Source organism: Vollenhovia emeryi, unplaced genomic scaffold (genome assembly GCF_000949405.1).
Source record: "Vollenhovia emeryi isolate VEMERY1.0 unplaced genomic scaffold, V.emery_V1.0 DF939144.1, whole genome shotgun sequence".
In the NCBI taxonomy this organism is placed as follows: domain Eukaryota; kingdom Metazoa; phylum Arthropoda; class Insecta; order Hymenoptera; family Formicidae; genus Vollenhovia; species Vollenhovia emeryi.
This window is the reverse complement of record NW_011967222.1, coordinates 1,278,378-1,302,050: the sequence shown is the minus strand read 5'-3', so window position 1 is coordinate 1,302,050 and position 23,673 is coordinate 1,278,378. Positions and strand designations below refer to the sequence as shown.

Genomic DNA, 23,673 nt, shown 5'->3' with positions numbered 1-23,673 from the left:
TTAAAAATCGAGACGAAGCAATGATATCTTGTCCGGAAGAGCGTTATATAAAAGTGAATGTAAAATTGAATAAAATTAAGTAAAATTGAATGTAAAGTTGAATAAAATCAAATTAGGAAAGTTTGACTCAATTTTTAGCCGCCCGTGATTATCAATTAAACACAGTTTCATCGTAGAACCGTCCAATATCCGAGACTTGTGGAATATCTTTTATGTACATACGGATTTGCGTGTATGCCTGCGTGCATTTGTGCGAATGAAAAATTGAACAACTTTGAATATCCGATTCCTTCGTAGAGAGCAAAATAAACATCGTGATCAGCAAATTGTTTCGCGCACCAAAAAGAAACAAGGCAATACACGGCTATGAAATTAAAATCGTTGCAAACGACCCGTGTCTGCGTCGTTAAAAATTTTGCGAAGAGTACGCAAAATTGAGTTTTTCAATCTGAAACTGCTTTTATTCCAACTTCGTAAAAAGTGTGCGAGACGCGTCGAGGCCGAGTAAAGAGATTATTCGCACAAACATATCTAATTCATGTATGTACATATGCTGTATACTCATTCTGCGTGTGTCTGAATGCGTGCGACGGTGTGCGCGAACGTACGGGCTGGCGCGAAAACAACTCGTCACGGGAAAGGAATGCTCTGCACAAAAATTGCGATGTAAGCAATTTTAATTCAAGACAAGTGTCTCGCCGGAAGGAAGATTCTCGCGCCCTGTACGTCCGCGCATCCGCAACGCGCCACGTGTCCTGTGTGGTGTGTGGGGCGTCGTTGTTAGTTTCTTTTATTATATATAAATAAAGATGGTGCAGTTGTGCGCCCTACGTAATGGATGAAATTGCGTCTATGATAAGGAATGTCAATTATGTATAAAAAAAAATTACTTGTTAGTGAGATAAAATATGTAAAAGGGACGGGAGAGATGCCATCTCCGGCAGCATTGTCCGCACTTTCGCGGTGTACTTTACTCCCCTTTACTTCCCAACACGGGAGAACCCGCTTTAATCGCGAGAGGAGATCAACGTTGGCAGGCAATCGTTCCTTCGCGATTCGAACGCGACGGAGCTGAGGCGCGAAACGGAAAGCGCAAAAAAAAAGGAGAAGTGAACTTTTATTCGCGCGCGTCCGACATTTTCGTGACTGGACTCGAGATAAGGATCCGGCCGCGACGGTTTATCGCGGTTTACGCGACAGACCGGGATCGAAAAACAGACCTTCGCATCGCGCCGCGTTACCATCCCTTTTTCATTCGCGAATAACGAAAGCATGTATCTCTCGGGAGCGGGCAGTCTATTAATATCGGATAACAATTTCTGGATTGACGCCCCGTGTGCTTGACGCGAGGAGATCTTTTGTAACGAGGCGGGTATAAATAAAATCGTCGCGGAAGCCTTCGCGTGAGAGAGATCTCGCGAGGGGGGCAGGAGGGGGTTTCCGGGGTGTCACGACGCGCATCGTTCCGGAGCTCTATGCTGATCGCTTACCGATAGGAGGACGCGGTTAGACGAGATTATATCGCGGAACGACCAGGCGCGAAGAGAACGATCGTAAGAACGATCTTTCGGATCTACGGGCGACCGGTAAATTTCCATAGATTTTTGCACGCGCGTGCACGACCCTCGAGACTCGTGCGCCGAGCCGTGTTTTATACAATTTTCCTCCCGGTCGCGCATCTAATTATAGATTCGGCCTGACGCAAGGTGTTGTTCGCGCGCGCTCTATTTCCACCCGAGCGAATAATCCCCCGTCGCGGTCGGAGCGACACGTCGGGTGAGCGAGGACACGTGTAAAGCCCACGTCGAGGAGATTTGCGCGTCCACGTTGCGCCCGCGATATCCCGACTACCGCGGCTATCACTCGACGCCGGGCCGGAGTCTGGCCGAGGCCGAGCCTAGGAGTCGCCCCGAGGCCCGGTTTCACCAAACGTCGCGTAACTTCTAATCCTAGTTTAATTCGTCTTTGTCTCTTTCTAAAGTGACAGTTGGAAAGGGACGAAGAACGAATTAAATCAATTGTAAGCTTAAAGTTAAGGGACGTTAGTGAAATCAGACCCGAGGGGTAAACCGCCGTGGGCATCGTGGCGTGACAGACTTCTGGGCACTTTTCGGACATTAGTGAGCGTTATTTGGCCTTGCCGGGGCCAAATACCATTATAAGGAATCTAAAAAGATAAAACAAGATGAAACAAGATAAAGTAAGATAATAAAGTAAAGCGCTGCCCACTGGGCATCGGTGTACATGATTTTGGTCAGCGGTTTACCCCTCGAGTCTCCCTGACGACTCCGTTCGAAACGTCTTCGCGTCCAATGTCCACTTCTACCAACGTAGATTAACTTTAATCTAGCTCTGACCTATTTTTTTATTTCCTTCTAATTTCCTTCTAACCCGTGTTTCTGCCAACGCAGTTTAACTTTAATCTCGGTTCAACTTACTTTGTATCTTTTTCTGGTTTTACGAATTGGAAAAAGACAAGAAGTAATTTAAGCTGAGATTGAAGTTAATCTGCATTGGTAGAAACGGGCTTAAAGGCCATCGCACACAAAATTGCATAGCTGCATATGCATAATATAAGACCATCTGGACCAATGAGCATGTTTACCCAAGGAAAAATGAAAAGTCAAGATGACGTCAGTTTGATGTCATATTGACCAAAATATAACACAAATCTGGTCAATATGACATCAAATTGACGTCATCTTGACTTTTCATTTTTCCTTGGGTAAACATGCTCATTGGTCCAGATGGTCTTATACTATGCATATGCAGCTATGCAATTTTGTGTGCGATGGCCCGAAGTCTCAGAACTAGAAAGAGATGGAAGTGAATTAAACGGAGATTAAAGTTAACCCGCGTCGAGGGTGCACGGAGAGGATTTTCTCTTAAAATTTACCCTGGAAAAATCACGTAATCGTGGGACAACGTGGAATTTTGGACAACTTTATGCGAGCTTGTGAAAATTTCACCATACGTTTCACTGGTAAAATGTACGGTAAGATCTCCAAAAGCTCTCACAAAATTCTGGGAAACGCCACGTTGTCCCACGATCGCGCGATTCTCAGGACAAATCTGAGGAGAGGCAAATTCTCTCCGCGATAGCAGACGTGGATAAAGGGGCCGAGTCAGTTTTTCTCTTTCCACGCTCGCGCCGTTCGGACGTTCTTTAAAGCGCGAAAACCGGGAGGAGAATCGACAACCGGGCGCTTCCTCAGAAGGAGTCGATGCTCGCGCGTTCGATTTCGTTGCACGCGGTTCGTTTTAGACGCATGAAATACCAGACACGCTTTCGACATTCCGGACGCCTAGCACCCGATTCCCGCGGCGGCCCTCCAAGCCGAGAGTGAAACGAGTCTCTCTCTCTCTCGTTCTTTTTCCCTCCAACCCACGCGTCAATTCGCCCGTGAGTGATTCTATATATCTCTCTCTCTCTTTATACCTCCCTTTCTTTCCCGCCACCTCGACTCGCGTTCTACCGCGGCTAAATGAAAGTTACGCGGTTTACGCGGTGCTCCGCCATTACAAAGATCCGAGGAAGGTTCGACCTCCCTCTGTTCTTTTTTCCCTTTTTATCCCCTCCGGCTCTTTTTTTGTGGGCAGGGGGATATGTTGCGACATTAATCAATTCTTCCGTCACGGTCACCGGAAATCTATCCGCGTATGTATACGTGTGTGAAGGAGAAGTGCTACTTCAACCGATGAGACACAACCGATGTCGATCGGTGCGGCGTCAGGTACACAGGGACGAGACGCGCGCGCGCTCGCTGCCCGAGCTCTCGCCCGCCGGAGGCTGGGGCTCCGCGGCCCGAGTGAAAGCTCCCCGAACGGCAGCGCGCGTTCGTGGCGGAGCGGAGACACGTGCGCGAGGCCCCGGTGTTCTCTGCCGCGGCTTCAGCACGCGGCTCTAAGCAGGGGCCCGGGCGCGCGCGTGCCGCGCGGGTCTCGTCATACATGAACGATACAAAGCTATGTATATATAAATATATTGAAATCCCTGGTCGGAATGGCCTGGGCGCTCTGCTCGCGCGATGGACTCGCTATTGTTCAACACATTCGCCGCCGTGACGGTCGCCGGTGGACCGACACCGCGCCTTCCGCTTACGCCTTGTCGGTCATCGTTACGGGGCGACGGTCAAGCGCGTACGTCACGTTTTTTCTATATTCGTACGCGATTCGAACATGAATTTGTACACTCCGAAAAATATCTTGCTAACGCAGGCAGACTTCTGGGCGTTGCGACACAAATTTATCGCCATTTTTTGGATCTGTTGGAAAATTGTCTGTAGCCCGGAGAATTTGTAGCAGGCTACAGACAATTTTTACAGACCCGCTATCTCATATTAGGAGCCTATCTCGCAATAGAGGACTTTTCTCTAACTAAATTAGTATGGCTCGTATGTGTTAAACACAAATTTCAAAGAATTTAAAGGACTCAGAGCCGCGACAGGGTGGTAGTGTCTGAATATTCTATTCTAAGTTTATTGCGAAAAAATTTTTCTCCAACTGCTTATGTACCGCAATCAGACGTTATAATGAATGGACGCTATCGGAAAGACTTTACTTCTAACATTCGCGGACAGTTCAGATAGAACTTCTGTTTCTGTTAAATCGATTAAATACAAAACACACGCGATTTCGCAATATTTGCTATTCATTTATATATCTCAGTTATTTTTTCGCACCCAGAAAATTGTTGCTGCAGTTGCAAGATCATTTCTTTCAGTGTAACACTACAAATTAAATGTTTCGTTTAATACAATTTAACGTTGCTTTTTAATATTATTTCTTTTCGATATAAAATCACTCGAGTGGCGTCAACGAAGAGTCACGGTGAATCACGGTTGGAATGCGTCAAATGTAGATAGCTGTCGTTGCATTTATCACAAGTACGCGACGATAAAAGTTATCCAAACGTCGAACGAAATATTCGAGGCGTTCGCCAAAACGGAAGTGCATCGGGTCGACGCAAAAGAATCCCAAATCGAGACTCCAGCAGATTCAAGACCTGCTGCCCACGAGCTTCAACGTGGTCCTTTTCAGCTGAGCGAGGTCGTTCAACTTCTTTCCCGACCCAAGGAGAAACGAAGAGTCAAGACGGCGTCAATTTCACGTCACATTGACCAAATTTTATGTCACATTTTGGTCAATATGACACGAAACTGACGTCATCTCGACTTTTCATTTCTCCTTGGGGAAGAATCGCCCTCCCCCGATTTTCTTTTAACACGAAGCTGGGACGAGTCTCTCGCGTCAACCCAAAGTTCTAGCGATCGCTGTCGTTATCTTCCGATTTAGGGGGTGGTCGCGAGACGAGAAAAGCGCCTCGGCCATTCCGACGTCGAGACCGCAAGGAAGATGAAGACGTTGGTGGAAAACAAGATAAAAAATAAGAGGACAAAAGAGAGAACTTAATTGAGAACTGCCTGTGCAGACACTAACCTTTCCGCGGGGAACAGTGCTCTGTGTCTCTCTCTTTTTCGCTCTTTGTCTCTTTCTCTCTCTCTCGCTTTTTTTTTCTCTCTCTCTCTCTCTCTCGCTCTCTCTGTGTACTCGCATCGTCTCTGTGTGTTCACGAGAGAGCGCCGGCCCTTTGATAAGGGTGCTCGCGGATCTGACCCAGGTGCCTACGCTGCTTGGCGGCGGCCGCCGCTGCGCCTGTCGCCAACATATACACAGCATGAGTATGGTCGAGCAGGACCGTCACTTTTCGCCGCGCGGACCCGCAAGGGATCCGCGCCCGTCCGCTCGTCTCGGCCCGCTAAAAAAATCTAGAATCCTGCCGCTATTATCAGTGCACAAGAAATAAACAGTAGGTCGACACACATCGGGGCGGTGGAACCCGTGCCACAAAGAAATCTGCGTCTCCTGCCCAAGACGGAGGTCCTGGATGAATCAGAGATGCGCGACCGAAGGTGTAAAGTGACGGCATTCAATGTATCGAGCATGAGCGGCGCATCTTCGATTCGTCTAGGACCCCCGCCCGATGGTACTTGACGGCGTCCACCGGCACAGCAACTTTCGCACATTTTTACGTTACCGATTTTACTGACTTACGATTGCGTTTGCAGAGAAGAAACCCTTCCCTTCCTTTTCTTTGTGCGACGGGTTCCAGCGACGACGCCGCTGCGACGTCAACGAGAACGAGAGTCGTCCTGGCTTCGCCGAACGCGAAAGCCACCCCCGTCGTCGCTGGCTCTCGCGGTGGCGTCGTCGGATTAATGCTGATCGTTACCTCCAGCCTACGACCGACGCGCGAGCTCACGATCGTTGACGCAATCGTCCCTCCGGGGCTCTCAACGCCGAGGACGCGGAAGCCGCTAAATGCCTGAGGCACGCGCGAAAATACTGCGGAAACATGGTAACGCTCTTCGGTGTTGAACAACGCCGAGATGTCTCTGAGTAAGGAGACCCACGTCAGTCTCTATCAGCGTAGATCAGTCTCGGTTTATCGCTACTTTTTATCTTTTCCTAATTCCTAGAGCTGGAAAGAGCCCAAGGGCTGCGTATTCACCGCCGGTACTGAAAATCTACAGTGTACGTGACGCGAACGGTAGGTTTTCAGTATTGGCAGTGAACGGCGGAGCGCAGCCAAAAAGTTAATCTACATAGAAATGAACGTCGGAGGTACCGCGCTGGTCCCCCGAGAGCTTTGCACTATCCTGCCGAAGTGCACGACTCGGAGAACGTTCGTGATCCAGTTACCGATTCCGCGTCGTTTATTAACGTCGTCACTAGACAGAGTCACCTCGGGACCACTTTATTCAGAGACATCAAAGATAGAGCGGCGATTCGCGTGACGTCTTCCCGACACGCGACAGATCGTGCCTCGCGTGCCCGTCCCGATCTCTCGTGAGCTCACGCTCGGTCGTACCCCTTTTGGGCCTGTAGCGGGGCAAGCTCGCCTACCAGAACACTCTGTAAGAATACTGTAAATCGTCCGTGAAATCGTGCATCCCTGAAATTCCATGTTAAAGACAAGGTCCCCGCCTTCCCCGCGGGAAGCGAGACGCGGCTTCGTCGGAGAGAAGCTTACATACTTATGCAATACTTACTTATTATCTATTAAAGTCTACCATATATAATAGATATGACACCTCCCTATCCGCTCGTATCGACGCTCGTATCTAGGTACATCGGAGAGATTTTTGCGCGTGTATATATGTATATATAACTCGTTAAATATAGACTTGAGAGAAGCTATTGCTGACAACCGGGCAACCTCTCGCTCTTTCGCGCGCGGCTCAACATCACACTTTTGATTTTCGTCAGTGAAATCAGGTAAAGTCTTTGTCATGTAAGCTAGAAAAATGTATCCAACCATTCTACTCGTTCCTAACAACAATGAGTATTGGGATTAACATCTACCCGTTGCTTCGGCCCTCAACCTCGTATAAATATATCTATATAAACGGCTAAATCTTTATAAAAATAAAATTAAATAAACGTATAAAATAATATATAATATATAGCTACGATAATGATATATGTGTGCGTGCGTGTGATGTGTGTGTATATACGATTTGCATATTTAAATATTTAAATATTACTTAAAAGACTATGCCATCAAAAAGAGTATTGCGTGTCTATCAAATAATCCGCACAAATACGTGCGCTAAAGTCGTCATTCGATTCTCCTTTGTTTGCTTCTTTGCGAGGGGGAGGGGGGGAGGGGCGTGAACGCGCGATAAGAAAACAAAAAAAGAAAGAGAGGAAGTACTTTTTCGACGCATAGTCTTATTCGTATCGTCCGGACTCGCTAGACGAGTAAACGCTAGAACCATCAGTCCTCAAAATATTGTTTGGTCCCTGGGGTAATATTCTCCCTCCACCTATGTATTGCCTGTCTAAAGAAAAAAAAAAGAATCCTACGTACATTATATAGGCCTACCTATCACCAGCCATCGTATGGCGTGTCGCGCGATAGATCCAATTTGTGTTTATTACCGATAAGTCCTCGCTAAATTGCTCGCTAATCCGATTGTCATCGACGGCGATCACCTCGACCGATTCGAAGCTGTGAAAATCCAGCGAAAATTACGCTCCTCTCTCGCGTAGAGGAGAGAAGGGGGGGAGGGGGAGGAGATAAAGCTACTCTCTGCCTCGAAAAAGTCTCACGATCGAGCGCACTCTTCTTCTTTCCCGGTTCTGTTTCTCTTCTCTTTTCAGATGACTATCGCTGCGCTAGGCGAAACGCGTAATTACTACGCTAGAGTCGTCAAAGAGTTACGTAATTAGAGGTACGGTTTCATCCGGATGAGGCGGGAGCGAGAGAGAAGACAAAGGGGGGGGGGGGGAAAATATGAGTAGAACGCAACGTAGAGTGAGTTACGTAGGAGAGGTGGACGGATTTCGAGTTACTTAGTTGTTTAGTCGCGTGTTAGGGTCAACCCGAGGGATTCGATTGGGATTCTAGTGGTACTTCCTGTAGCTGCAGTCGTCGTTAAAAGTGCAATTTCTAAGTGAAGCGTTGGACAGAGAACGTGCTCGCGGGAACGCGCGAGACGAAATGAAAGGGCAGGAAGAGAATAAAAAGAGAACGCGGACTAAGGTTCGGTCGGTGTACCATCACCCACCCTGTCGACGGATTGAAGTGGCCGGTTACATTCTCTCCAGCAAGGGAGAAGAAACGTCCCTTCCCGTCGTCGAAGCTACCAAATCGAACTCTACAGACAAGCTACGAGAAGAAGAACCTAAATTATGCAATACATTAATACCGTCTACTTCAATAAATATATATAATAAATCCTCTGTGAAAATCTATGTAATATCTACGCACGTCTATTTGTAAAAATAGCTACAACAAGAATGGCCTTTGATTACTGCATTGAGTAATGCGCGACAGCGCGTTACGGACTCTCTTATCAACCGTAAGAAAAAATCCAACGTAAGTTATACGCGTATGTGTGTGTGTGTGTGTTTATGTAAGTATGTGTGCGTGTGTGTGTGTGCGTGTGTATACGTATATACATGTGTGAAGGGGGTACCGAGTGTATCGAGCATTCTCTTACGGCTTAATTACGTTAAAAGACACGCGAATGCGCGAGCATTCACCGGGTAACTGGATGCCTTTGTATCGGGGGAGAAAGAAAGACGCGTCGATCTTACGTATGTCGCGACGAAGAACACGCGTCCAGGGGTACAGCTCCCGGACAGTCTCTCGCTCGGCTTTTAAACAGGCCCGGACATCGAACATCGCGCGCGTCAGAGTGAGTCAGTAACTCGTACCACTCGACGGGAAGTACTTTGGATACTGGTGAGGAGGACTGGACGGGAGATTTCTCGCGTACCCGAAATATCTCGACGCGCTCCTTTTCCTTTTTCCTCTTTCTTTTCTCGAAGACGGACTCTTCTCCGCGGGATTCGGCCCTGGCTAACGGTTCGCTGAGTTCAACGCGATCGTCTCCTCGCTGGACTCCCGCGATCCCCTTGGCCTGCGTCTACGTCGCGCGGTGCGAGACTTGCCCGATCTGTACGAGGAGGATACCCGCGAGTCCGGCAGACGGAATGTACGCGGGGAGAATTTTCTTTCGGAATTTACGTAATCGCGGCATTTCGAGGAATTTCGTGAGAGTTTTTGCAAATTTTACCAGTGATTATAGCCTCGACATTTTTGTGTTAGAACTTTCGTCTTGAAATTTTCTAAAGAATCCATGATTAAAAGGATATCCGGTGGTTTTAGTACACCCTGTATACTTTACAAGTAAAATGTGTGGTACAATTTCAAAAACACTCCTCAAAGTTTTTCAAAATGCCACGCTGCCATATGATTTTCGGGATAGATTTCAAGAGAAGATTCTCTCCGTGTATATATAAGCACGATACTCGGAAAGGTGAAAAGTATCAGACCGATATTCTAACTTCAAGCGGCGTTTCCCGTCAGGGAGTGCCAATGTAAAATCATAAATCCAATAAAAGCAATCCCGACTGCTGCCAAATTCCACGTTTTCAGACTCGAAAGTATATTTTCTCGCATGCATAGATAATCTGTTCCCGTTTTCACCTGGATACTTTCTATATCAAGAGAGACATATGTATATACATATATGTGTGTGTCTTAAAATCTGTTACAAAAGTCTGAATTTCAGACTAATCTCCGCGAGTAGTGCGTAGTCCCGCGAGGGAAGGAAGAAAATACGAGATCTCTCCATTTAATCGGGCAGAATATTTTTATCCTCCTGTATCGAGCGAACATCGCACCGCGCGGCTACCCTCGAGGCGGCTCTGAAGAGGCATTCCGGACGGCGAAACACGTGGCCGCTGGTGAACGGCACGAAATCGGTAAAAAAGAAAGAAAGAAAGAAAAGCTTTCAGACTAGTATGGCTACATTCGCACGCGATACAGCACACACGGCGAGTACGGTACGTCCCGTCTCCTCCTATACCTAACGCCTATATACCGTTCCTGATAGAATCCTGCCGAAGCACGGCCTAGCCGTTCTGCTCGCGTTCCTGCCGCTCTACTATTGATAACCCTGAATCTTCGTGACACGATTATTTCGAAGGCGGTGCATAATAACATTACACGCTAAGGCTTTCACGTAATTATAATATATCTGAACTGACGCGACTAGTAAATGACTGATTTCGGTTGTGTCCTATAACCCTAAGCTATCCTCGCAAAAAGTACTCGCTAACCGCTACGATGATGGCGATGACGAGGATGATGATGATGAAGATGATGATAATGGCGGTGAGACGGTGACGACGATCGACGAGGATAAACGGGATAATGAGAGGCGAAGGTGATAACCATGACTATGCGACGTGGGTAATCATAATTAACGGCTACAAGAGCGATCGGCTCGTAATTAACAATTATCGCCTTACAAATTTACGTGATTGTGTACGCGCCACGTGTCGACTGGTGACGCTCCCGCCGAAGTGCAACGTCCGTCGCGTCTCGCTAAGTCCGACGCCATATCGGCCATAACGCTGCCCGCAATCCCGTTCCATTCTCCCGTGACAATTAATCTCCGAATTCGTGTCACGTATAAGAATTGGTGCCGGGATTAGACGGGCAACCTTTCGCAACGGCCACTGCCTCATTGTCAGCGGAATATTTTCACGTACGAATACAATACTAGAAAAACGTACGACGGCTTTCCAGAGGAAGATCTTCCCGCTAATCGCCCAGTCAGAAATGACTGGAAAACCGACGTCGAAACGATATCGAATCGATGCATTTTTGGTTCCATTTTCGAGCCAAGTCGAAAATGGAACCAAAAATGCATCGATTCGATATCGTTTCGACGTTGGTTTTCCAGTCATTTCTGACTGGGCGTTGCTCGTCTAATCGCTTAACATTCGCAGCACCGGAAAAAGAGCACCAACGCCGTTGGAACCGAGCCGGGAGAGTCACCAATCGTCAGCGGTATAATAATAATATTAATAATAATAATGATAATAATAATAAAAATAATAAAAGCGCACGCGGCTTCATCCCCTCCGTCGCGCGCGCGCGCATCTCTCTTTAAGAATTAAAAAAGAAAAAAAACATGTCCGCGTATAAAAATTCCCCGTTTCTCGTAGAGGAGAGAGGCGCTCGTTACCCGACCATCTCTCTCCGTGTCTCTCGTGCCGCGGGGGCGGTGACACGGGAGCGATCAACGAGCAAACAACCCACCAGAATGGTCAGCAGTGGCGTACTCGGTGAGCAAGGGTGAGGCAGCCAGGGCGGCGTAGTTGGCGTAGTCCGCGTACGGCGTGTAGATGAGCCCGTGAGGGTCGCCGGCCGACAGGAGCGAGCCGGGCGGCCCGGAGCCGTTCAGCAGGGACGCGGCGGTCGTCGGCACCGATATCCGCGGCGACAGGATCAGGGGCGCGCCCAGGGGCGCGCTCGGGGTCCGCATCGGCGTCGCCAGGCCAGGCAGCAGGCGCTGCGTCTCCGCCGCGGCGGCGGCCACCCGCCGCCACTCCTCGTCGCAGGCTGCAACAGCGAGTGATGCTGAATGGCTTATGCTCCGAGCGTAATATGACAGCGTGTCACGACGACACCCGCGTTACGACACCGCGCAGCCGGACACTGCTGCGTGCACAACCGCGAGGGAGGCAGAGCTTCAGAGGGGAAACTTGAAATTCGCGTCTCTGACAAGTGGATTATGGTAGAGGAAAGTCCCCTCTGATGAGATAGCGTCCTAATATGAGATAGCGGGGTTTCTGCTAAATTAATAGGCATCATCGGTTGATTCCACCAGGAATTTATTGCCCTCGGGGCGAAATACGTTTAGCGGAAAATTCATCGTTAGATCGTGTAATCGTTGCGAAAAAAAGATTTGTGATTGAATTTGGGTGTTGAAACCCTGCTATCTGACATTAGAAACCTCTGCACATAGATTTGTGTCAATATTACAGATCGATAAACGTAATATACAGACTTGTTATTGGCAAATTGTGTGAAATGAGATCAGGCAAGCTGAGAGAAAAGTACGGAGTCTGGCAGAAAGATTTGCCTCTTGAAATGTCGTCTTCGTTCACGAGTCGACCTTCGAGTCAATTTCGATAATTGCCGCGCATAATCTAGTCACTAGTGCACTATATATCGCTCATAATTATTCGAACGATAGAGATTTTACCCTTTACTCCGATGTTCCACACTGTTAGTGTAGACAATACTTTTTGTTTTTACGTTAGTTGTAATTGTACGTGTATTAGATTTAAATGATTGAAACAACGTTCATCGAACTATCTCCAATTTTCTTCAAGCCTGTGTCCACGATGCTAGAACTTGGTCCAAGTTAGTCTCGGTTTCTCCAAACGTCGCTCAACTTTAATCTTACAATTTAAATCATGCTTGTCTCTTTCAATCTAGAGTAACAGTTGGAAAGAGACAAAGAACGAATTGAGCTAAGCTTAACGTTGAGCGACGTTGGTGAACTCGGAGCGACCAACTAAACTAGTTTCCGGAAGAACAAAATAAAATTAATTACCGGCCGAAGAGGACTGAGTTTAAGTTAAGGTCAGATTCTCCGCGACCGTTACTACTTGTTCTCGGCTAGCCACGCCAGAATCGTGAGCATTAATATCTACAACTGTTTGTCTAAACGAGAATTCCTTCGACAAGCAGTGTACTGGGAATCCCGGATTCGGCCGAAGACGCAGCCGCGTCACTTCGCGAGAATTATTTCACTTAAGCCAACGGCACACGATACTATTTTCCCTACTGGATTACTTACGAGAGCCAATCAGGATTCAACCTTAAGTCGTCTGATCTAAAACTCTGCATCCTTGTTGGCTCTCGCAAGCGCAATCCAGTAGGAAAAATAGTATCGTGTGCCGTTGGCTTTATAGATTAGCCGCTAACGCGCGGGACGAGGGTCAACGTTTAGTCCATTACGTTGTCGTTATCCTTAAATGCGTCATGCGTCGATTATCGCACGTTCCTCTAACGCGACGAGATAAATTACGATTGCGATAAAGAGACAGTCTATAACTGGACGTCTCGTTAGAAAGTCTATTTCGCGAGTCTGGCGTATCTTCGGCCCTGCGATTCCCCGATTCTCGCGGAACGTGACCCCGTTGGCTCTTAAGCGCGCATGATAATGAGACAAGTTCTGCGAACGGTACCTGCCGCGGCGGCAACCTTTGTGTTCGAATCCCGGTAAGTCCCATTGATAATGGCGAGTTCCATTAGCTGCCTCTTCTTTAGCTCATCCTCGCCGTCAGCCTGCTAACAATCGACATTACCGTCAGAACCCACCACCGGAGGTGCAACGATAATTATCCTACGAATGGATATGGGGGAGCTCGACATTGTACGGATCTCTTCCATTTACATATGAAAGCGCCGATTGTACAGTTAACGTACTCGAGGCCACTCACTTCGGAAGTGGCATGCGTTTCGGGCGTTTCGACAGCTCGGTTTACAATAACGCCATTTCCGAAGGGGAAAACCTGTCGCGACGATTTTTCCTCCTCTTAATTTTGCTGGTAAAGACAGGTTGTATCATTCGACCAGAACTGGCGAGAGATTTATCGCGAAAGTATTACCTCAGCCTGGGTTTGAATCTGGACCTCCCTCACTCTAAGCGGGCGTCTCACCAGTTTGACCAATGAGGCTCAGTGGCTGAATATTTTTCGCGATAAGTTTCTGCCAGTTCTGGTTGAATAATATTACTCGTCTGTTATTTAATCGCTGGCGAAGAAAACTCATGTTTGCCGGTAAAGCTTTGGTCTCTCTCTCTCTCCCACCCAGCACGCAAACCGCTTGCTTCCCTCGAGTTTTCAGGCTCGATTCGAAACTGGGGAGCAAAGAGAGAGAGAGAGAGAAAAGAGGAAAAAAAACCGTGCGTTTGTGGGAAAGTCTCCCGGCGAGATTCCCCTCTCGTTCTTAGCGCGCGGGGCTATTAGCGTCTACAAGAGGGGAAGGGTATACAATTGGAACTTTCTCACCACGGGCACAAGTAGCTTCTTGACTTCCTCGACCGCACGGGCGAGCTTCAACGTGGCACGGTTCTCGGTGTCCTCGACAGTGAGCAGCACGTGCAGCTCGTCCGTCAGGTGCTCCCAATTCGGCTTGCCCCGATTCTGCTCCTCCTGGTTAACCAACACGTCGCGCAATTGTTATAACGCACGCAACACTTGCCGCATACACGTACAATACACGTACACTACTACAATACTTTACTTGACGTAGTTTACATAAAAAAGTGGCATCCGTTATTATTAAAGAAAATATATACATTGATATGTTCGAATAGTAGAATTATAAGTTAAATATATCAATTCTAATGTAAAGATTCGGTTTCCTGGGAGTAGAAATAAATAGGGGAGCAGGATCGCGTGATGAATACAAATTTCGTTCCGCCTGTACCCGGCGACCCTGGACGTGGATTTTTATCGCGGGCCTTTGTTAACCAAATTGAATGGCGACGATAATAACTGCCGAATGGATTAGCCGATTGTCGATCGGCGAGGAAACGACAGATACACATCAAATTCACATCGAACTGTATACTGGGTTCGTTTCTACGTGTATACTTACGAGAAAGCATTTCGCTCGCGTACCATGTGCAGCTTGAAAAAAATACGACGTTTTAATGGATCACTCATGATTAATTACAAACCCCACTTGTCCCCGACACGATCCTCCCGATACTCGTAGCAAGCATTCTTTACTTAGAGCTCGCATTGACTCTCCGACATTGGTCAGAAAATGTTATTTATGTACAATTCATATCGCAACTCCAATTCTCCACACTCTGTACGCACAACGTTCCTCTTAACCCTTTGAAGCATGACGGTAACCCAAGTTTCCACCTCAACTTCTTTACCTTTTGGCCATTTAATTTCTAGTTAACGCATTATGTCGGTTTTTTTTGCATTTTTCGGGTATCTTAGTAATAAAAGAACATAAAAAAGTTGAGTAGTCTTTACTATTTATTATAAGAGTTTTATAAATAAACAAATATGAAAAAAACAAAAATTTTTTCGGAAAAATTCATTATTGAACAAGTTTTTTAAGATTATTTCTTGAAAACCTTGTACAAAGGGGGTTTCGGTCATTACGAATCTAATGTCAGATTTTCAAAATTCAAAATGGCCGACCCAAAATGGCGGATGCAAAGTACGTGAATTTGTTAAGTTTTCAAGTTTTTCAGCATTTTCGTTTGATTACGGTATATAGGGACTTCTTAGGTCGCTGATTACGAATTCGATGTTTTCATTCGAAACTACGGATCAGGTGTACAATTAGAAAATAACACTTTATAAGTAAGAATCTGAAATCGGCAAATTTTGCGCTATCTTTTATATTCTATAAGAATTTTCAACTGGAATTCATATTCCATGGGTCCTAATAATATCTAAATAATGTTTCTTAGCATAGTTGAATTACAGTTGAATGATTATTCTTTTACGTTTTGAATTCCGCTATTTTGAATTATGAAAATCTGATAACGGATTCGTAATCAGCGACCCCCAAAACCCTTGTAAACAAAGTTTAAAAAAAAAACCGGTTCAATAGTATGCTTCAAAGGGTTAAACAAGAAGTATAATGAGGCGCGATTGAAGAGAACGGACCTATGGTCAGTAGAATCGATAACAGCTGTCATCGTCCGCAACCGTAATTAATTTCAAACGCTTGAATAACAATTTCGAAATTAGTTTGCTGCGGAGAGAACTTCCCCCCAAAGAGACTTCGCACGACAAGGCGAGGGGAAGTTTCAGTTTAACGAGGAGATTCTTACCTTTTTCTTGTCCCTCATCGATCCCTTCCCGCGCACCATGATTTTGCATCCTGTCTCCTGCTCCAGTTGCTTCGCGGTCATACCGCGCGGTCCCAAAATCCTCCCGACAAAGTTGAACTGTAATCACACGGGGAAGTCGATTAAATTCTTTTTTATCTTCGCACAATCAACGTTACAAAAGATAATTAATTCTAAAAACATTCGACGGGACCGAGACGATAACGGAGGTTTCGCTCCCTTTATCTAAATTTACCGCTCCGTTTTTAGGACGTTTAAGTACTCAACGATTTATGTACAAATATCTGCGAGTGCGTACATTTTATACACATATGTATAATGGCACATAATAAACTCGCAAATTATAACATACACGGAGAGCATTGCCTCCTTTTCACCTTGCAAATCATGTAATCGTGGGGCAACATGGCACTTGAACATTTTACATACATTTTACTAATAAAATGTATGCTACGTATAATTACTAGTAAAATGTATTTAAAAAAGTCTCAGAAAATTCTTCAAAATGCCGTATTGTCCCACGATTACATAAGCTTCAGGCTAAATTTTAGAAGAAAATTCTCTCCGTGTACATCATCCTTTGTCGCTTCGTTTTCAGGACGCTTCCTCAACGATTTATGTACAAGTATCTGCGAGTGCGTACATTTTATACTTATATAATGGCATATAATAAACTCGCAAATGATAACATACATAATCGTTTATCCGCGAAACGCTACGCGCTAAATTTGGCTTGTACGGATCGTGTGAAAAAAAAAGACCTGTTCCAAGAGATATCCAGTTTCATTGTTGGATCCCGGTAAATAAAGGCAGATAAGTTTAGACGGTGAATCACCCGCGGCTCTTTAAGCCCGCTGCTGGCCCCCATTTCTTTCTTTTTCTTCTTTTTTTTCCAAAATACCCGAGAGCTTGGAAGTTTTAATATATGTGATTGAGGCGTGTCTAAAACGACGAAACGCAGTGGGAGGGAAGGCTACAACGGGGGGGAGAGACTGTAACATCCTAGAGGCAGGCCCTCTTTCATTTATCTCGAGGAAGGACGTAATCTCAAATAAAGACGTAACGCATAATAATAGCAATCTTGACGCTTCATGCAAATTCACGCGATCCCTCCGAAAGATAAGGCGTGCCACCGTGCTAGGCGCATCACGCCGTCCTTTTCGACGGCGATAAGAACCGTGCACAGATAATGCGAGGCATGGTCGAAAACTGCCAATCGGCGTGAAATCGGCGCGCGATAATCGGACAACTGTCGAGTCGATGGGCAGACGAAGCGAAGACCGCGCGTCGTCCACGTCGCGCGATAACGGACGAATCGATCGATCATTCATTCGCAAGAGGCCGAACGTAATGAGCTAATAATCGCCGACGCCTGCGATCACCGATCGCTCTCGTGCGCGCGAGAGTCGGTGTCATTTTTGTCCCGCCGATTCCCGTCAAGCGACACCTCGCTCGTCTCTAAATAAATTAAATATTTCAACGCAATTTATACGGGGAAAAAGTATCGAGAGGCCCGCTCGAAGGGTTAATAAGCTTACGACCCGGCTATTACGTCTCAATGAGAGCCAACGCGTAGATGCGCGCGCGCGCACGCGAGCGAGACGAGGAAACGGAGCGTGGAGAAGGAAAGGGAGTCGTCTCTTCGGCGCGAACCCTATTTCGGGCGTTACAGAAATAACGTTCAGCGTTCGATGTTCGGTGCACGCTGCGCATCGCTCGATCTCGTCTCCCGAGATCGGCGAACGATACTTTTCCTCTCGCGCCGCGGGACCCGCGGCGAAGTCACCCTCCCTCAAAACGACGACGAAACGTGACTCTCGATGACGGGGATTTTTCGGGAGACTCGACAACCGTTCACGCGTGCGATACACACGAAACAAGTTATGTACATACACGGGGGAAAAAATGCTGTCGAAGGTGGCTCCTGCGTAAACCGACCAAAAGTAGAAAAAATGGAAAATTTAACTATACTGTAGTCGCAAGTTTGATCTATCAGCACCCGAAATTTTAGACCCGGTCGCCGATGAAGTGAAAGAGAGAAAGAAATTTGGGCCGATCACTCGCAGAAGCACTTTGAGGGTCAATATTATTTCATAGAAAAAGTAGATCTTAACAAAAAACTAGATGAAGATAATAAATATCATAAGGATTCAAGTGCGCTATGTATGAGGTCATCGACCTATGCAAGCAAATGAGGACAAATAATCTGACAGCTCTTCGAGATTTGACGTGACATACTTTTAAACGCGCATACACTGAAAAAAATTTCTGGTTGAATATGGACGAATCAGATAATTCCTTTAGGATTTACCAGAATTTCTGTGATTACAGGAATTCTGGTAAATCCTAAAGGAATTCTGGTAAATCCTAAAGGAATTCTGGTAAATCCTAAAGGAATTCTGGTAAATCCTAAAGGAATTCTGGTAAATCCTAAAGGAATTATCTGATTTCTGTGATTACAGGTATTCTGGTAAATCCTAAAGGAATTCTGGTAAATCCTAAAGGAATTATCTGATTCGTCCATATTCAACCAGAAATTTTTTTCAGTTTATGTATACAACTTACAAATCAATGAATGTGATCACTAATGCATAAGTGATTTTTTAAATAAAAGTCACGTGAATTTATAAAAATAAAAGAGGCCCCACTAAGGCATACTATCCGCTCCTTTGTGCAGGAGCCACCGTGAACAGAAATGAGGTTGCTTGAATTTAGGTGGCTCCTGCACGAAGAAGCGGTTAATATGGACGCTTTCGTGGGGCTCCTTTTATTTTTGTAAATGTATATGACTTTCATAAAAAAATACCACTTAACGCATTGATATGCTAGGTTATGTATGCGCATTTAAAACACATTTAAAAATGTGTGATGTTGTCAAGTCTCAAAGAGCTTTCACGTTTCCTCAAAACATCTTATTTTATCTTTTGACTTTACTAATAAGTACTTGCTTGCAGTGGTCGGTGATCTCATACACTGATTGGTGGTTGGCTCCAAAAAATGACTATAAATTATAGTGAGATTGTGGTAACTGCAACCCTGTTTTCTATCAGTGTACATTTAATAGCGCATTTGAAGCCTGCAACATTTATTGTGTTTATTTCGTTTTTTGTTAAGATCTATTACTTTTTCTAGATTAACCCTCAAAGGTTAATTAATAACCCGCTTCTGCGAGTAGTCGGCCCATAATTCCAGTGAACACCAAGTAATAGTTACATAACATCATATTATAATTTCCTACTTAACAGTGTAAATGCAATATAACATATATGGGTGGTATATAATTACATTGATCTTGTCGAGTAGGAAATTATAATATAATGTTACGTAACTGTTACTTGGTGTTTACTGGAGTGTTAAAAAGTATACCTTTAACATTTTTCTTCGTCGGCGACCGAGTCTGAAAGTTCGCGTACTGATGGATAAAACTTGCATACCTTTTCAATTTTTTCTACTTTTAAACGATTTATGCAGGAGCCACCTTAAACGTTGACCTCACGGGCTGCCACAAACATAAATAATTCACTGAATTGTACTTGTTGGATTGTAAGTTTAAACACTGAACTAAATATCCAGATTATTAAGACAACTATCCGACGTTTTTCATTCATTAATACTGATGTTGTTTCAACGATTTTACTTCAATTACACTGACCTTGTTGATACATCATTTTTTCCGTGTACAAAGTAACAATCGGTGGTCGCTCAAACTAAATAACTGTTCTTCTCGATGAGCGGACAAAACGGCAGAAGAAACCTGGGGCTGGATTCCTCAATTCATTTGCAAGAGAAACGTATGTGCATTCTAGCTAAAAGCCATTAGATAACGAATCAACTTTTCCGTAAGAGCAGAATTTGCGCGTACGTTTCTCTTGCGAATAAATTCAAGAATCTAGTCCCCGATTTGATCGGTACGTCAAAGTGTCAATAAAAAAGTAATAAATCAAAAAAGGACCAATTCGGCCGGTTGCATCGTCCGGCGATACGTTTTTCATAATAAAACCATCTGAACTCATGTAATAAACGAGACACTTTTGAAGACTATAAAAAATTACTAGTGTCTTGAATACACTTTCTGATACTTAACGACTGCCTTTGAAGAGTTTAAAGTGAATTCCTTTCGTGAAAATAGCCGAGATCTTCCGAACGCACAATCACCGAATCACACGACCAGCGAAATTTTCGCTTTTCTTTTAATTCGGTTTATTTAAGCGAACTGACAAATGGACATTCCCCTCGCACTGTGCGCCGATGAAAATGACGGGTTTCTCCCGCAGAGTAGCGTTTAATTCATTTCGTTCCGTCCACTCGTTACAAAATAACAGATATTTAGTTTCAGCGACGCCTCGGTTGTCGCCCATTAGTTGACGCATGCACATATTAGCTGACTAAATGTAAATTCTCTCGATAAAAGCGGCAAAGCGCCTCGCTCACTTTCCGCGGAATCTCCCCATCCTCGCACCTCAAGTGAATTTCTCGAATCTCGTCACGATAATCTGAGAGATACGCCAATTACACTACACATGCGCGTCAGTATGTCGCAGTACTTACATCTGGGTGTTCCTTAACGGGCACATAGACCTTCTCCGTGAGCGTCGTGATGTCGCCCTCGGGCTCCGGCAAGACGAGCGGCTCTTTCTTCACTCCGCTGATTTGAAAAAGGCTCGCCCGCACCTTCGCGATCTCTGTAACATAAGAACGATCCGATAAATACGTGATCGTCAACAGGTGGTCAATTCTGTATCTTGCACTAGTGAAAATGCTTGTCTCTTTCCAATAGTCCCCTTAAAAAAAAAGAGAGACAAAGCCGCTCACTTTTAGCATTTTCGCTATGGTGCGAGATACAGAATTGACCCCCCAGTTGCACTCGTGGATCCTCCGAGTTCGGAGAATCGAGGAACCGGCGAGAGCGTTCCGGTTCACCTAAGCTGAAAAATCGACACCCCGAATTCTGACACAATTGACTCCTCCCTGAGAGTCCAATTCCGTAAAGAAGTCCTGGCGTTACTTAGACCTGGTTGCATCAACGTCGCTTGATTTTAACCTTAGCTTAATTCACTCTTTCCTGGGGAAATGGAAAGAGACGAAGAGTGAACTAAGCTAAAGTTAAAAGTTACATGACGTTGGTGCAACCGGGACTTAGACGTAAAAGAACGGACATCCGAAAGTATCCCGAGTCAAATATTCTGGCCTCAGTTTAGCATCGTATAATTTTTAAATTGGCAGCAACGACGTCGAACTAAGGTCTTTGTGTCGGAGAAAACGTATTGAATTTTTGACCTCAGATAGGCCTAAAAAGAGACGTTATTTCCCTTTCAGCAGTAAAGAGGCCAACGCGAGTGTAATCGACAGAGGTTCAGTGGATCCTCTTCGGTCTAAGAGATTTCAAAGAGGGTGCAATATTTTATTACATTCTCTTTGAGGGTTAGAATGCGATTAAACACAATTGTTTTTACTCATTCTGGGCCTCAAATCGGAGTTTCAAACTCCGACTCCGAGGCCCGAATGAAGGCAGAATAGAATAATTGAGGCCGATTCCGGGACCAAGTACTCGACTCGGGATACCGGATGCCCGTTTTTCTCGTACGAAAATTGGCCCCTCTTCCGTTTCAGACGGAATCGGCTTGATTTCGCTGGTACTTTCGACGGAAGAATTCCACGACGAGCTCAGACCGGGGTCTTGGCGCGACACGCCGATTACACTGAATGGGCCAATCTACGAGGAATGTAGGGTGACCGTTATATTAACGAGGAAAACGAAACGAAGCGCGAGCGAAATGGAACCGCGTGCATTCTTCATTCGATAATACGTCACGCGATTGGTCTTTATACGCGGCGTCTGACTGTATGGCGATAATGCGTAAGCGTGTCCCTGCATACCTATGCTGTCGCGCGCGCGCACGCACGCACGCACGCGTTTGCGCGAGCTTATCCGTGCGTTAAACGCAATGCTAAGGACGGCGTGGCGAATCTAACGGTTGGGCGTGGCTCTCCCTCTCAAATCACGAGAAAGGATTAGGTTGCCCTACTCGGTTCTTCGTTCCTTCGTCTTCTCGGTAGCAGGACGGTTGACAACAATTGAGCGATTGTCACGTACAAGTGGCATTGGAAGACTTGCCTCTGTCACTTGAGCGAAAAATTCTCCGGTCTTTTACTTCAAGTAAGCTTTGACACTTGCGAAAATTGCAAAACTCACACTTCCGCCTGAAATAAATACATTTTTATTCAGGCGTTGAATTTAACAAAATGACTAATTAAATGAGAACTTGTTGACTTAAACGCAATAGCCACTAGTATACGAAAGAATTTACTAAAACTTGCATACAATAAAAAAATACAGTTATTATCTCACTAATTATGTGATATTTAAAAAGAAATTTGTTTACAAGCGTCCTCGCGAATAAAACTTTGCGCTTCGAGTTATTCGAATATTAAATGTAACTCAGCGTAACTGAAGCAGCGTTGGTGCGCAAGTTCGGGATTGGTGTTAAAAAGGAAACCGAGTCGCGCTTTCGATTCGATTCCGATCGGTCGAGGAGAACCGAGCGCCTGGTCAGCCTCGTAAAGGCCGAATCACACTAAAGCCCATATCAGACCACGGATTGAGATTGAGATTAGATTGAAATTTGACCAATCAGAGTAAAGTTTACTAATCTCAAGTTTAGTGACTTTCACTCTAATTGGTAAAATTTCAATCTCAATCTCAATCCGTAGTCTGATACGGGCTTAGCAATTGCCAAATCGGATTGAATTGGGATTGGCGATTGACGGTTGTTCTCCAGCCAATGAGAGTCGACTAGATCGCTGGCTGCTTCGCTCTCGTTGGCTAGAAGACAATCGCCAATTGCCCATCCCAATCCAATCCGCGTCGACAACTGCTGGTCTGATTCGGCCTTAAGGCGACTCTTGCTTGTCCCGTGTTCGAGATCGGCGCACCGACAATCGCGGCGTATCGCGACAAAAGGATCGCGACGGGGCCCCGTCGTGCAACCCGGTCGTGTTCTTACAACGTACGTATATCCGCCGTAACCGTAAAGGTCAACGTTCCGCGTCTGCCCCACTTTCTCGCACATGCCTGACCTCTTCGGCTCCTCGTCGTCCTCCCGTGCCGATGGTCCGCGGCTCACGCGACGCCACCGGGCCCCACGGTGACCGCAAACCGTCGCTTTTCGCGTAAACCATCCGCAAATCACGTACAATGTAACTGTAATTCCAGCCGAACCGCATAAAATTTCTCCCGATTTAGGAGGCCAAACATCTCCCGGCAGCGGCGTACAAGAATACCTACGTCTCGTGTCACTCCCGAGATCGTTTCACTCGTCGGATAAATCAATCCGAAAACCAGACTTGACAAGCTGCACGTACATGTTTACACTTTTATCTCTTTCATCCCGAATAACTCTATCCGCTCCCGAAGTGTGTCCTTTAAACGCATAAGATTAAACGTCACGTGCCCGCTTTTTTAATCGCAGGG

General features: G+C 45.8%; 1 protein-coding gene across 1 annotated transcript in view; it reads right to left on the bottom strand.

The window, feature by feature from the left end:
• LOC105566611 (protein held out wings) overlaps window positions 1-23,381 on the bottom strand; it is a 28,165-nt gene extending 4,784 nt beyond the window's left edge. The window contains exons 1-9 of the mRNA XM_012020754.1: window positions 23,261-23,381; window positions 22,922-23,025; window positions 21,765-21,915; window positions 20,751-20,983; window positions 16,185-16,301; window positions 14,389-14,532; window positions 13,564-13,666; window positions 11,624-11,926; window positions 5,440-5,655 (exon numbers count right to left, since the gene is read on the bottom strand). Coding sequence (XP_011876144.1) covers window positions 5,570-5,655; window positions 11,624-11,926; window positions 13,564-13,666; window positions 14,389-14,532; window positions 16,185-16,301; window positions 20,751-20,983; window positions 21,765-21,915; window positions 22,922-23,025; window positions 23,261-23,381 — 1,362 coding nt within the window. The 3' untranslated portion in view covers window positions 5,440-5,569. The remainder of the gene's footprint in view (window positions 1-5,439; window positions 5,656-11,623; window positions 11,927-13,563; window positions 13,667-14,388; window positions 14,533-16,184; window positions 16,302-20,750; window positions 20,984-21,764; window positions 21,916-22,921; window positions 23,026-23,260) is intronic.
• Between the last annotated feature and the right edge of the window lie 292 nt (window positions 23,382-23,673).